The sequence below is a fragment of the Capricornis sumatraensis genome, chromosome 5 (assembly GCF_032405125.1).
Source record: "Capricornis sumatraensis isolate serow.1 chromosome 5, serow.2, whole genome shotgun sequence".
Classification (NCBI taxonomy): Eukaryota; Metazoa; Chordata; class Mammalia; order Artiodactyla; family Bovidae; genus Capricornis; species Capricornis sumatraensis.
The window spans coordinates 66,260,975-66,275,644 of NC_091073.1; the positions used below are offsets into that span (position 1 = coordinate 66,260,975).

Below are 14,670 nucleotides of genomic sequence, written 5' to 3' on the forward strand. Positions count from 1 at the left end.
GGGCATAAGTCTGATTCAGCATTCGACAACTCTAAGGATGGAGCAACACTTCCCAAGTCTTCGAGGTGTGGTCAAACCAGAATGTGCTAGTGCTAAGGCCCAAGTGCTTCTGGAGAAGCGGGGCGGAGGGAATGGTCTGCTCTGGCGGGCTCGAGGCACCCAAGTGGCTTCCGGGCGACCCAAAATTTGGCTCAAGGTGTCGGGAGCCCGCCGCGGCGGGCGGCGGGGTGCGCCGACAGGACCTGGAGGGCCGCGTGCCGGGGCGAGCCGCCCGTGACGCATTTCCGCCCTGCGTTTTCCGGCTTAAAGGGACCCGGACCTTCTTCACAACAACAACAAAACCAGCGCGCTCGCGGCCGGCGCCCCGACTCCAGTCCCCGCCCTCCTGCCACCTGCCGCCGCCTCGGCCGCACCCGGCAGTGAGCCGCGGCTCCCCTGCCCGAGGGGTCGGACGGAGAGCAGACCGCGCCCTTCGGCCAACTTCTCCAGCTGCCACCGCGCCGCCTCGCGAGACCCGGGGCCGGACCCTGGGCGCCGCCGATCAGCAGGAAGGGTGCGGCCACCGCGGAGGACGCTCGGCCAGACTGTGCGATCGGTGGCCGTGCTTGGGCGCGGAGGGCAGCGGTGGCAGGACCCGCGGCCATCTCTCAGGTAGCCTTGCCTGTCGCGGCTGGCCGCCCTGAGCGGCCCGTCCCCTTCTCTAACCCGCGTGGAGGGACCATCGCGTAGGGGCCTTGTTGCGTTTCAGGCTGGGGGTCGCGGCGGGGGCGGGGCGGTGGCTCGGGCTGTCTCGCCCTCACCCCTCCCTTCTCACCGCTTTTTCTCTCACCCGGGCCTCCTTCTGCAGTCCGGAGCCCGGCGGAGCCCGGCAGAGCCCGGACCTGGCGGGGAAAACTGCACCCACGGCCGGGCCCCCAGACCTCGCCGCCGCCGCTGCCCATCATCCTCGGTACCTGCAATGGCCTTTGTATCGCACGATGACTGACTTGGACAAGGAATATTAAGAACACACTCGCTTCCATCTCCATCCCAGCTACGCCGGCAGTAACCATCTCAGCTCATTTGAGCTTAACTGCTGCTCCTCTTGACTCTGTAAGACTTTGGGGGCACCATGGACCAAAATGGGATGGAGATTCCTGTGACCCTCATCATTAAAGCACCGAATCAGAAGTACAGTGACCAGACTATTAGCTGCTTCTTGAACTGGACCGTGGGGAAACTAAAAACGCATCTGTCTAACGTGTACCCTAGCAAACCAGTAAGTGTCTAAAAGCTGGGCACAGCTGCTCTGGCCAGCAGCTTTTCGTGTCCTGTACTCTCTTACTCCCTGCTTATCCCCTCCCCTCTTGAGTCAAATAGGTCTCTTTTTAACTGTGAGGTATTTTGCATCCCGAGGTTATGTGTCTCTCTTGAGTGTCTGAACATCATTAATGTCTTCCTGATGAGGTTCAGTTAATTAGTAAAGAGTATACAGAAATATCAAGGGACGTGAGAATTGGCAGGCATACAATAAGACTGTTTTCCTTGTACTCAAAGTCTTCAACCTAATATGAGAATGACATTTTAAAGGAGATGCATCCTTTATAAAAAGAGAGAGATAAACACTACAACCTATATTAAAGCTTTTATTACTTATTAGAATAAAATTCCATTTTACTTTCTCAACACCTGGCCCAGAAATTGCTTTCTGCTGAACTGCGAGTTTTTTCTTGGAAATAAGCATGTGACCTCTATAAAAGTTACAGTTTCCACACTAGTGTATATGTTTTAAGAAGCAAAGAGTTTTTAGTTTGACTTTCTCCTGCCCCTCCCTCTCTCATTTTTCTCTTGTAGAGGACACAGAAATTTTCTTAATTTAGAAGAGAACAGTCCTTCCACCCCTCCACCATTTGGTACATCATTTTATTCTGTTCATATAGCATTTGTAAATCAGTGTGGCAGTGTTTTCCATTCTGAATCATATCTGGATATTGCAAACATAATAAATAGACAGTACACCTCCATCTGTTCCCAAAGTTAGATTTGAAAGTTATCAACATAGTTGATAATTAAGTCTTGGAATAATTTAGAGAAGTATGTCATGCACAGTGTGTGAAAGTGAGGCTTTCTTGTTATCCACTGTGTAAAAATTTCATTTCTGAATAAGTAGTTTTCAGCAATTACTAAACCTTTTTTTTTTTTCTTTTTTATTAATGAAGAGGCTTGGATTTTTAGGGTGGCAAATATTTTTGGCATCTGGTAAATTTAAGCCAGCAGTAAGGATGTGTTGGAAGGCAACTGTGCTTTCCCGGTTTTACTTAACACTTGTTTTATGCACACAAGTAAGGAAGACACTTGATCTATATTAAGATATTAATGAATTAATACTGTTTCAGTGTTATGGTATTAAGTTTAGTTAGGCGTTTAGGTTTCTAGAACAACTATAGAAATAGGGCAGTTATTGCAAAAACAGGAGATGTAGAAAAACAACTGTTGGCATTAGCTATGTTTGGCAGTATTTTTTCGTTCAAATACTCTTAGAAGGGAAAGTAAAAACCCTGATGTATTTAAGTACTTGAAACAAAATTGTTGGAACTCTAATTCATTCACATCTTGTCTTGAAAGCAAAGATTTACACAGGGGTAACAATTTCTTTTTAAAAATTTCTGTTTTGCAAAAGATTTCCTATTGCATATGATGAAGTAGAAAATAGCTTTTTAGGGTAGTTGGAATTGAATGTCATGGATGTCCATAGTACTGTTCATAACAGAGCCATTATTGAGCATATATCTTAAGTACTTACCTAAGTGAAAGTGAAAGTGAAGTCGCTCAGTTGTGTCCGACTCTTTGCGACCCATGGGCTGTAGCCCACCAAGTTCCTCCGTCCATGGGATTCTCCAGGCAAGAATACTGGAGTGGGTTGCCATTTCCTTCTCCAGGGGATCTTCCTGACCCAGGGATTGAACCCAGGTCTCTTGCATTGCAGGCAGACACTTTAACCTCTGCACCACCAGGGAAGCCCACTTACCTAAGACATATGCTCAAATATATACTTTTGTGAGTAAACCAAAAAGGACTTGGTTTGTACTGTGATAGAACAAGAGTTATCACTTTTCTGAAAATTTTTCTTTTTAAAGAAGTATATAAGAGAGGAGTGTGAAACACATTTGTCTTAACCTGCACCTGAGATAAGCCTGTTTTTGCCAGGAGTTCTTCCCTCTTAGTACTAATCTCCAGTGGAGGGCTGTCAGTGCCCATCTGGATCAGTCAGCTGCTGGAGGATAGATAAGCTCCAAATTTCTCTACACCCCTCCCTCCTAACCCGCTTGCTTCTAGGACACGCTGGAGGCAGTTTTGGAAGCTGTACCAAATAATATGCAGCTTATTAATTACCTAGCCTTGTGGCAAACCTTTTTTTTTCTCCTCCAGCAGGTTTTCTCCAAGTGAAAATATCTGAAGTTTATTTCTAGGTTAATGAGAGTGGGGATGGTATACATGTGTTTATTTTCATAGAACTTAACTGAAAACTTTGTAAGGTTATTAGATTTGACACACTTAACATTCTAACTTTTTTTATCACCTAGAACTGATTTGAAGTATCACAGTTGTTGAACAGAGCAACTGTTTAATGATACTCCAAAGCCATAGTTAGTCCTCAGCATAGGAATTGGAGTTCTTAAAGTTTGCTTGTAAAGTTGTTATTTAGAACAGAGAAATTTAACAGTATAAACAATATTATATTAATGATTTAATATATAGGAAGGTTAAGTTCTTATGACCTCCCACAATGACTACTTAACATTGATTCTGTTTTAAAGTGTCTCAGGTGCTAGTTGGTGTTTAACAGATCATTTCTTATGCCTAATTCTTTGCATCTCTGCCTGGTGGAGGTGGGTGGACTTCGAAGCAGAGAAGAGTTCAGTGCCTGGTAGAAGCAACTGTTTCATAGCAAGAAGTAGAAAAGTGTGTAGCTCTCGTCATTACTGCTCTTATTGGGCCTCTTGGGTCAGGTAAGGTAGAGGGCCTTGGTCCCTGTGAGGAGTGGCTTCTAGGAAAATAAATGAGAGCTGTTGGCAGAAGAATGGAGATTTGAAGTTGTTCTTTTAGGATCTCTACATGCTATTAATGGAATTCTGGCTAAACTTTGCAACAGTGTGTAAAATCTTAGGATTTTAGTTTTGTGGTCAGATACTGACTTCATTTAATTCAACCTCTCCTTCCCTCAATAAACCCAACCCACAACAAATATACCCCTCCTTCCAAAGCACATGTTCTTGGGCTTCATTTATTTATTTAATCAGGATTTATTGATCTGGCATATGAAGGTCTATGTATATACTAAGCAAAAAAGCGATAGGAGTCCTTTGCTCTTAAGTAGCTCAGGTCTCGGAGAAGGCAATGGCACCCCACTCCAGTACTCTTGCCTGGAAAATACCATGGACGGAGGAGCCTGGTAGGCTGCAGTCCATGGGGTTGCAAAGAGTCGACTCGACTGAGTGACTTCACTTTCACTTCTCACTTTCATGCATTGGAGAAGGAACTGGCAACCCACTCCAGTGTTCTTGCCTGGAGAATCCCAAGGATGGGGGAGCCTGGTGGGGTGCTGTCCATGGGGTCGCACAGAGTCGGACACGACTGAAGCGACTTAGCAGCAGCAGCAGCAGCAGCTCAGGTCTAGTGGGGGATACAGACATACAATATTATGTGGCTCGTGTCATACAAGAGGGAGGTACTGAGTGCTGTAGGAACACAGGAAGGAACAGTCCACTCGAGCTGAGATAAGGGAATGCAAAGCTGTTTTAGAAAAGATTCACAGAAACATTTTTCTTACAGAATTGAGAACAGTTTTAAGGAGGTAGGATGATAGTTTCTTTTCTTAACTGTTCTTTCAGAGATATTGTTGCCCTGATGATTTTGAATGCTTTATATTATGTAGTACCTGGTAGTATGCTGCTGCCGCTAAGTCGCCTCAGTCGTGTCCGACTCTGTGCGACCCCAGAGACAGCAGCCCACCAGGCTCCCCTGTCCCTGGTTTTCTCCAGGCAAGAAAACTGGAGTTGGTTGCCATTTCCTTCTCCAATGCATGAAAGTGAAAAGTAAAAGTGAAGTCGCTCAGTCGTGTCCGACTCCTAGCGACCCCATGGACTACAGCCTAACCTGGTAGTATAGTACTGTGTTAAAAGATTATAGATCCATAATGGGCTGCCAGGGGGAAAGTGTTTTCTAGTTAGGAAGCAAGGCAGTTGCTACATTTATGCAGAAGTTTAAACAGTCATTACAAAAAAACCTCAGATCTGAAATTGAGCTCTGGTGGAGATTTATCTAACTTTGGTATTGATACTTGGTTTAGAACATGGTTTAAGACCTGGTTAGTGCAGCAGTTCATGTTGATAGTGTATATAATTGTGAATCATATTCTAATATGACATTTGTCATCACTTAATGATTTTAGATTTTCAATTCTTAAACTTGGCCTGTAGTGTGAAATAATTATTCTGAAATTTAGGTAATTGCTACTAGTGGGTGGAGATAACCTATCAAGAGGACTACTTTTACTTGAGCAGTTTCAGACTTTGATCTAGTTTAGACTAGGTATGTAAATATCAAAACGGTTGAACTTAATGTTATTCAGTAGAATGGACTGTCCTAGAGAAAACTTTAAAAATGGGAAATAAAAAATAAGAATCTCTAAATCCAGTTAGGCACCTTTTTCATTATGTTGTTTCTTACTATTTGCTCTTATACACAAACCAAGATGAACATGACTTACCCTGAAATCAATTTGGAAGGGACGTGTATTCTTTTGTTTCCCATTTTTTAGTCTTGAACTCAGAGTGTCTGTTGAACATGTCCCTCAGTTCTGGATAGATTTCCCCTCTCTTGCTGCCTTTTCAAATTGTGCCTTTGCTCTGATTCTTTTAGAATTAAAGAAATAGGAATAGAACTAGTTGTATAGATTCTGTTCTGAGAATGTAACATTGCATAATCAAACTGCCTACAGTTCAGATAGAAGTCTTACTTTCATTGTCAGTGGAAGTAGCTTTTATAATATAATTTGAGGTTTATATCTCTGTTATTTTTGTAATTCCCTATTACCTTACTTAGGAAGGTCATTTTTTATTAAAAAAAACTTGTAAAATATTGGGTATATTCCATGTTGTACAATATATCCTTATGACTTAAATTTTATACATTATAGTTTGTATCTCTTAGTCCCCTACCCTTTTATTACCTTCCCCCTTCCCTCTCTTCACTAGTAACCACTAGTTTGTCCTGTATGTTTCTTTTTTGTTGTATTCACTAGTTATATTTGTTATATTCACTAGTTTGCTATATTTTTTAGATTACACATATAAGTGATATCATATAGTATTTATCTTTCTCTTTCTGACTTATTTCATTTATCATAACTGAAAGTGAAAGTGAAGTCACTCAGTCGTGTCTGACTCTTTGTGACCCCATGGACTGTAGCCCACCAGACTCCTCTGTCCATGGGATTCTGCAGGCAAGAGTACTGGAGTGGGTTGCCATTTCCTTCTCCAGGGGAATCTTCCTGACCCAGGGATCGAACCCAGGTCTCCGCATTGCAGGCAGACACTTTAACCTCTGAGCCACCAGGGAAGCACAGGTCATTTTTAAAATCTGCCTGCTTAATTACCTCAGAACTATTGATTTAAAGGGGCTATAATCCACCCTAATTTTTGTTTTATAAGATTTTTATCAAAGGTTGATGGAAAGTTAAAAGTTTTGAATGAGTGGTGACTAAAGTTTCTTTTATTTAGCTCCTCTTGTAGCCTTTTTCTAATGTCTTTTTTGGAAAATAACAGTACTGTGAAGGTGATGTTTTGTTTAATCATGCATCAGTGGTTTTAAAAATAGAATTTTTCTAGAACTTTATTCCTTTCCTTTACATAATAATTTTTTGGTGTGTGTGTGTTTGGCGGGGGGATGGGTTGCAGTGCTTTGTTGGTTGTGGGATTTTAGGTCTTTAATCAGGAATTGAAACTGGCCCTCAGCAGTGACAGCATGGGGTCCTAATCACTGGACTGCCATGGGATTCCCATACATAATAAATACAGATTTGATGGTCTTGAATGCTTTTACTTAACTGTCATATTTGGTGCTCTGATTTTAAACTGACATTTACTAAGTGGTTGTGTATACCAGTCATTCTACTAAGCATTTTATATATTTATCACATTTATTCCTCATAGGTTATGCTGTAAGTTTTATTATGAGCTCTCTGTTCTAGATGAGGAAGCTGAGACTTGGTTATTTTTTTTTTTTTGCCCAAGGTCATAGAACTTTAACTAGAATCAGAATTTGTATTTAGGTTGGTCTGGTCTGACTTGCAAGCCTCAGAGCTTAAACATATGTGGTTATATATAATAACATGAAGAAAGGCATTTAGGGCTTGGCTCTATCAGTTATATACTTGCAAATTAAAAAGAAGTAAGTAAACTGTAAAAAGACATGTGTGTTCAGATGGTTTATCGTGTAAAGACTACAGGTGAATGGGTAACATAGTTTTAATACTGTTCTAATGCATCAGTTTAGACTGTGGTTATTTTTGTGATTTTGATAAATTATAAAGAAGGTATGGGAACATAATATCCTAAGACTTCAAAGTACATAGCTTTGCCTATCGTTTCACATTCCTGCTTGTTTGTATGAACCACGACAGTCATACATTCTGGCATCTCTGTTGTATGTATACCTAATTTGGCCTGTGAGCAGAAACAGCTAAGCACAGAATGCCCCTTGGAGTTCTAGAGGAAATTATTGTTTAAGCTCTGTGAGCTTTTTTTGTTTACGGTCGTTGTAAGAGGATAAGAGGTAGAGGCAGTTTGGTTAAGCTGTGCTTCCATTTACAGTCTCTCTAAATTTCCTGAAGCGTTAGATTGGGTGGATCTAGTGGAAATAAGAGGGAGATACATTTCAGTACAAATTCACAGAATTCATTTCCCATAGAAAATGATATTTTGTGCACTTCCTGGGAACTAGCTCTTTAAGGCTGTTTGACATTTGTAGCTGAATTATATGTAAGTACTGAAATGTTAATAGTTAACTATTTTCAAAGAAATTGGACTGTAGTTCTTTGAATCAACATGTAAGGTGACTGTTGCATTTACTGAGCTGTTTGGTTATGTTGGATATACTAAGGACATGATTTTTTTTAAGCCATACATAATCATGAGAGACCCATTGAGTCCTTCACATAAAAAATCTAATCTTTTGATACCAACTACATGACTTTCTGGGCTTCCCAAGTGGCTCAGTGGTAAAGAATCTGCCTGCGAATGCAGGAGACACAGGTTTGATTCCTGGGTTGGGAAGATCCCCTGGAGAAGGAAATGTCAACGCACTCCATTATTCTTGTCTGGAAAATCTCATGGACAGAAAAGCCTGGCGGGCTACAGGCCATAGGGTTGCAAAGAGTCAGACATGACCTAGTGACTGATGAGCAAGCAAGCAACATGACTTGCCAGAAATAAAAAAGTGTTGTTCTCTTAGTAAACTCATGTTAGACTCTTGTGAATATTTTAAATGCATTAGGGATACATAGTATTTCATTTTGCTATGTAGTTAAACATTAAAAAGTCAGATACTTCCGATAAAATATATATAAACCTTTTAGAAAGAAAACATCTTTTCCCAGTTTAGGATTTATTTTTGTATATTATACTAGCAGATGAACTTTCCTCACCTTGGTTTCTAGCCATCTCTGTTAAGTAGGTAGCTAAGTTTTGGGGCCAGCTGATTAAGCAGCTGTTTATTTGGAGTGGTATAGTTCTGTCTCTGGGCTACTCAGAGTGCCAACAGGATGTTTCCAGCTTGGTAATTTAGCTGCCTCTGCTCTGCCATATATCACCAGGCTTCATCTAGGGTGGAGCAGTGGAGATGGTGAGAGTATTAATTGTATGTTGTACTAAGTCACTTCAGTCGTGTCCAACTCTGTGTGACCCTAAGGACTTCAGCCTGCCAGGCTCCTCTGTCCATGGAATTCTCCAGGCAAGAATACTGGAGTGGGTTGCTGTGCCCTCCTCCAGGGGATCTTCCCGACCCAGGGATAGAACCTGTGTCTCTTATGTCTAACCTGCATTGGCAGGCAGGTTCTTTACCAGTAGAGCCACCTGGGAAGCACTGTTAATAGTATTCCTGATAGGATTTGCTGACTGTTGGATGTAGGGTGTGAGCAGAAGGAAGAATGGTGGTGCTGTTAACAGAGATAGTCAAGTGTATATATATGTTACTCTGTGTAGACAGTTATCTTAACAGAAGAAATTTTTAATTGACAATATCATTAGTACTTTGTTTTACATTTACCAATCCTCGAGTCTTCTGAATTCTTATATTTAAAGGATGTAATGTTTTAATTAAGAGAAAAATGAACTTCTATTGTGCTGAGCTACTGAGATCTTGAGGTTTGTTATAGCAGTTAGCATTACTTACCCTAACTAATACAGAAATGAATTTTTAATCAAAGTAAAAAATACTGTTATTAGTAGGTCTGGATAAATAAATTTGTGTCACTTTTACAAGTTAAACTGAGTTTGAATTGAGATCTCAAAATCCGTTCTTTTCCTAATACTGTAGCTTATAATCCAACCAATTGAAAATTCACTTGATGGTTGTGTGGTTTGTTACCGTGTCTAAGCACTGATTTTCCAGATATTTAAATTAAATTACTGATATTTAAACTGAACTTTTTCAGTATTTTTTTTAGTGGAGAAAATTTCAAGTCTTATTTAATTTATGCATCTGAAAACTTAATCTATTTTCAACTACAGTAAAATTAAAGAATTCTTTTTCCTTTTACTTCTGATTATCTGAAGGCATTTGAATATTCCATTTAAAGCAACAGTTTTAAAAATTGAGATATAATTCATATACTATAAAATTTACCCTTTAACACATACAAGTCAGTGGTTTTTAATACTTCAAAAAGTTGTACAGTCATCACCACTGTCTGGTGTTCTGATGTCCAGAACATTTTCATCAGCCCATGCTCACTAGCCATCACCCCTTGTTCTCTGTTTCCTCAGTCCTTGGTAACCACTAATCTACTTTTTGTCTCTATGTATTCACCTATTCTGAAAATTTCACATAAATGGAACTGTGATATATGTGATCTTTTATGTCTTCCTCTTACATTTAGCATGTTTACACGATTCACTCATGTTATAACATGTCTGAGTTCTTCCTTTTTATGATCAAATAATATTCCATTGTATGTATGAATAGATGTCACATTTTGTTTGTCCATTCATCAGTTGATAGGCATTTGAGTTGTTTCTACTTTTTTCTGCTGTGCATATTCTCTTACAGGCTTTTGTGCGGATGTGTGTTTTCACTTCTCTTTGGTATATACCTAGGAATGGATTGGATGTATACTGAGTCATATGGTAGCTTTCTGAGGAACTGTCAAGCTTTTTAAGAGGCCATGCCGTTTTATATTCCCACTAGACTTAGCAGCAGCAGTAATGTAAAAGGGTTCTACTTTCTTCACGTTTTCATCCATACTTGTTTTTGCTTTATGTATTTTTTGGGTGGGGTATAATCTAATTTTTTTATGTTGTACTTTTTGAAAATTGATGGTCCCTTGCTGTGGAAAGATAAAAGTTTATTTGAAATAGACTATTTATTTAGAGAAAAGTTAATACTAAGATACCAACACACAATTGTTGCTTGATAATAATATGCTAATATCAGTACCATTTACAGAAATGAACCAGATGAATTTAACACCAGTATTTTAAGCTAGTAAGTATTGTGATTCATAAGACTGAATACTAACTGAACACTTCATTTTCATTCTTAATGATTACATGTAAAATAACTGATACAATGAATTTCAAATAAGTTATGTCTTCCAAATCTATGTAAATGCTTTTGGACTTCATAACACTTCATTTAATACAGTGGCATTTAGCATCTCCTCTGCAAGACACATGGCTGGGCTATAGGAGCAAAGGGATGAGCTAGACAGACATGGACCCTCTCTTGTTCCTGACAGTCATATCCCACTTAGGGAAATAAACTCGTGCACATAATTACAGATTATGGTTTGTGTTATGAAGAAAACAAACTGGGTGAGTAAAAGAGAATACTCTTCTTCAAGTTTGTAAATCAGGTTAGGCCTCTCTGAGAAGGTCATTTTAAAGCTAAGACCCAAAAGATGATTAAGAAAGAGTTAAGTCTGCAAGAGCTGAGAGAGAATACTACAGGTATGGTGTCTGAGTTGGTAACGAGCTTAGCATATTTGGAGATCAAAGTGATTGCCCATTTGGCTAATGAGAGAGGAGGAAAGAATAAAATCAGAGGATGTGGGAAAGAGATAGAAAGCAGATCTGCTGGGACCATCTGGTTATGGTAAGGAATTAGAATTAAATCCAGACTGGTAGGGATCTACTAGAGAGTGACAGGAATGATTCACATTTTTAAAAGATCACTCTGTTTACTGACTGTAGACCAGAGTGTGTGAAGACCAATTAAAGATGCTATTTATTAATATTACAGAAGTTCCGGCAAGAGGTAGCAGTTTAGATTAGAGTAATGACAATGGAAATGGAAAGAAATGAACTGAGAGGGGCTTCTGGAGATAGAGTCCGTGAGATTTGCTGATGGTTAGATACGTTAGACAAGGTGAGAGAAAAATTGAGGATAATGCCCAGAGTTTGGCTTAAACATCTGGTGGCAAGTTGTTTAAGAAATAGGGAACAAGTAAGGGGAAAGATCTGGAGATTTGGAAACTGAGAACTGTTGTAGATGTTTTGACTTTGCGTTGCTTATTAAGATATCTGAAGGTGGGGACTTCACTTGTGGTCCAGTGGTTAAGATTCTGCGTGTCTACTGCAGGGGGCATGAATTTGATCCCTGGTCCTAGAACTAAGATCCCATGTGCTGCCTGGTGTGGCCAAAGGCAAAAAACAAACAACAACAGAAAACTCATAAAGATATCTGAAGGTGTTAGATGTCTAATAAATGGTTGGGTATATGGATTTGGGTTTGAGAGGGAGAGAGGCCTTGGATAGAGAAGCAAATTTGCGTCTCAGCCGAAGAAGCTTTCTTAACTTTTAGAATTGGATGGAAAATTTAGCAAAGGACTCTGGAGGGACAGTGACCAATGATATGAATGAAATGTACAAATGCCTCTTAATGGATTTTCTAAACTTTGATTGCTCTTCCAGAGGTACAAATGGTGAAAGCCATGGTCTTTTCTCCTTTCAAATGTCAGAACCTTTTGCTAGGCACTTTTGGCCATGCTATTCCTCATCCTGCTGAGGGAGTTGCTTGGCCATTATCCAGCCTTTCTGTTCAGTGGGTATGAAAGAAAGAAAGGGAAGTCACTCAGTTGTGTCAGACTCTGTGGCCTCATGGACTGTAGCCTGCCAGGCTCCTCCATCCATGGAATTTTCCAGGCAAGAGTACTGGAGTGGGTCGCCATTTCCTTCTCCAGGGGATCTTCCTGACCCAGGGATCGAACCTGGGTCTCCAGCATTGCAGGCAGATGTTTTTACCGTGTGAGCCACCAGGGAAGCCCATGGGTATAGGCTTTAAAAAAATAGGACTTGGCGATAAGGGATTATCAGTCTCTGGGCTTCTAGGAGTGCTATTTCAGTCAGTATATTTTGGGTTAAATAGATTATGTGCTGTTAGGTTCGAAAGTTTGATGAGTGTTTGTATGTATTTCTGAAACTGGGACTCATAGTTTTAGGACTAGGAGTTCTCACAATCTTTAATTTGGAGTTTTTAATTTTCACATAAGAATTATCATTATAGATAACCGAATGATTACTTTATAGCTGACTCTCATGAGATTTTAGTACCTATATTCTAAACTAAGTGATCTTCCTAAATGTCTTTAATTTATATGGCTAAGTTTCTCAAGCATGGGTTTCTGGAGTCTATGAGGTTGCTGACTGATAGTGGTCTGTATTGTTTCTGTGAAAAAATTGTTTTAAATCTATCTACTAGATAATTATGAGAGTAAACTAAGTTGGATTGCCACTGTACTTAATTTATATATATACATGTCAGTAGTCCAAAATATTGAGTATTCTAGCATGCTTTTATGTCCTATCTTGTTTAAAAATGATCCTTGTGATAAAGTACTTGATTAATTCCATTACTGCTACAGTTTAATAGTAAAATGATGATTACCTATGTAGAAAACAGCTAATACATAGTTTTCTTACATTTTGAAGTAGTTGATAAATACTTCTTTCATCCCATCCACTTAGTACATCCTTTCACTAAAAATCTGAAAGTAAGTAATTTATGCTTTGCACATGGACTTCTTGACTTTTTTTTTTTAACTAATTTCAAATATTTTTCTATGTAGAGAAGGTGAAATGAATTAAAAGTTTTCTTTTTGTTATTTATAAATGTCATTTTAAACTGATTCTTGAAAGCTTTTCAAATATGGAATAGGGCTTGCTTTTTTATTCATTAAATTGATAGTTATTGCAACTTTAAACCTATTTAGCAGTATCCTAATCATGTTCTTATACATAATGAACAAAGGTAGTCTGCTACTGGTCATACAGCTTATCAATACTGTCACAAAATCTCTCATTAGATCCTCATGAAACTGCATGTCAGAGAAGCAGTTGTTAGAGATTAGTATCAAATGCTCATTGAATGTTTTCTAAGTGTTCTGCTCTGCTGTTAGAAGTTTGTGTGCATTTTTATTGTGAAAATTCAGCCTTGTGAAATAGGTACTATTATTGCCCTCATTCTTTAAATAAGAAAGCTGAGGCAAAGAGTGGTGGTAGTGGGATTGTGTACAAGTTTCTTAACATTTCTTCGCCTGTCTCTGCCATATTCTTCTCTAAGTTCAACTCCTTCACACAAGATTTTACCCCTTATGAGTTACTCAAGAACATTGCTCTGGAAATTTTCTGTTTTTCTCTTCTGCATCATCACTTTCCTGAGGATGGATTATTTCTATTGGCATACAAACATGTAATTTCTCTTTCCTTAAAAAAACAAAAACACAAAACAGTAAAACAAGACCCTCTTTTGACTTCCCTTCCCTTCCAGCTATTACTTTTATTCCCTTTCTGTCTTTAGTGCACAACTCCTTATAAATTGTGACTATTCACTATTTGTAATTGTACTCCTCTCCTTTTCTCTTAAATACATCCCAGTTAAGTTTTTACCCTACTGTTCCACCAAGATTGCTTTTATCAAGGTCACCAGAGAGCTCTATGTTGCAGGATATGGTGGGGGAATGTAGAGAAATGAATAGTATGAAAGAAGGACACTATGAGTATATAACAAGAACCTAGAAACATTCAAATATCCATGTTGTAAACTTTAGTATTTCTGTGTCATGGAGCATTCAAAAAGAGTGGGGAAGACATCTTTATACTGCTAAGGAGTAATTGCCAGGGTAAAATAAGGGAGAAAACAAAGTACTAAAGAGTGAGTATCCTGTTCTACCTTTTATGTGAGAAAAGAAGGGAAACATAAGTATGCTTATATCCACATTTGTTACATTGTTAAAAAACCATGGAAGGGTGATTCAAAATTACAGAGGAAGAGGGTAGGGGACAGAAGCTAAACCTCTTTGTACCTTGTTCTATAATTTTTCCTTTGTTTCTGTGTATGTTATATATAATTTTAAAAATTAAATAGAAAAAAAATTCCTAAACAGTTTAACAATGTCAGGATGTTAACAAAATT

The 14,670-nt window shown here is 39.2% G+C and overlaps 1 protein-coding gene across 2 annotated transcripts in view; it reads left to right on the plus strand.

The window, feature by feature from the left end:
* Window positions 1-534: 534 nt before the first annotated feature.
* Window positions 535-14,670, plus strand: part of HERPUD2 (HERPUD family member 2) — a 36,825-nt gene continuing 22,689 nt past the window's right edge. For both annotated transcript variants that reach the window (XM_068972913.1, XM_068972914.1), the window contains exons 1-2: window positions 535-651; window positions 848-1,258. In XM_068972913.1, the coding sequence (XP_068829014.1) occupies window positions 1,112-1,258 (147 nt within the window). In that variant the 5' untranslated portion in view covers window positions 535-651; window positions 848-1,111. The remainder of the gene's footprint in view (window positions 652-847; window positions 1,259-14,670) is intronic.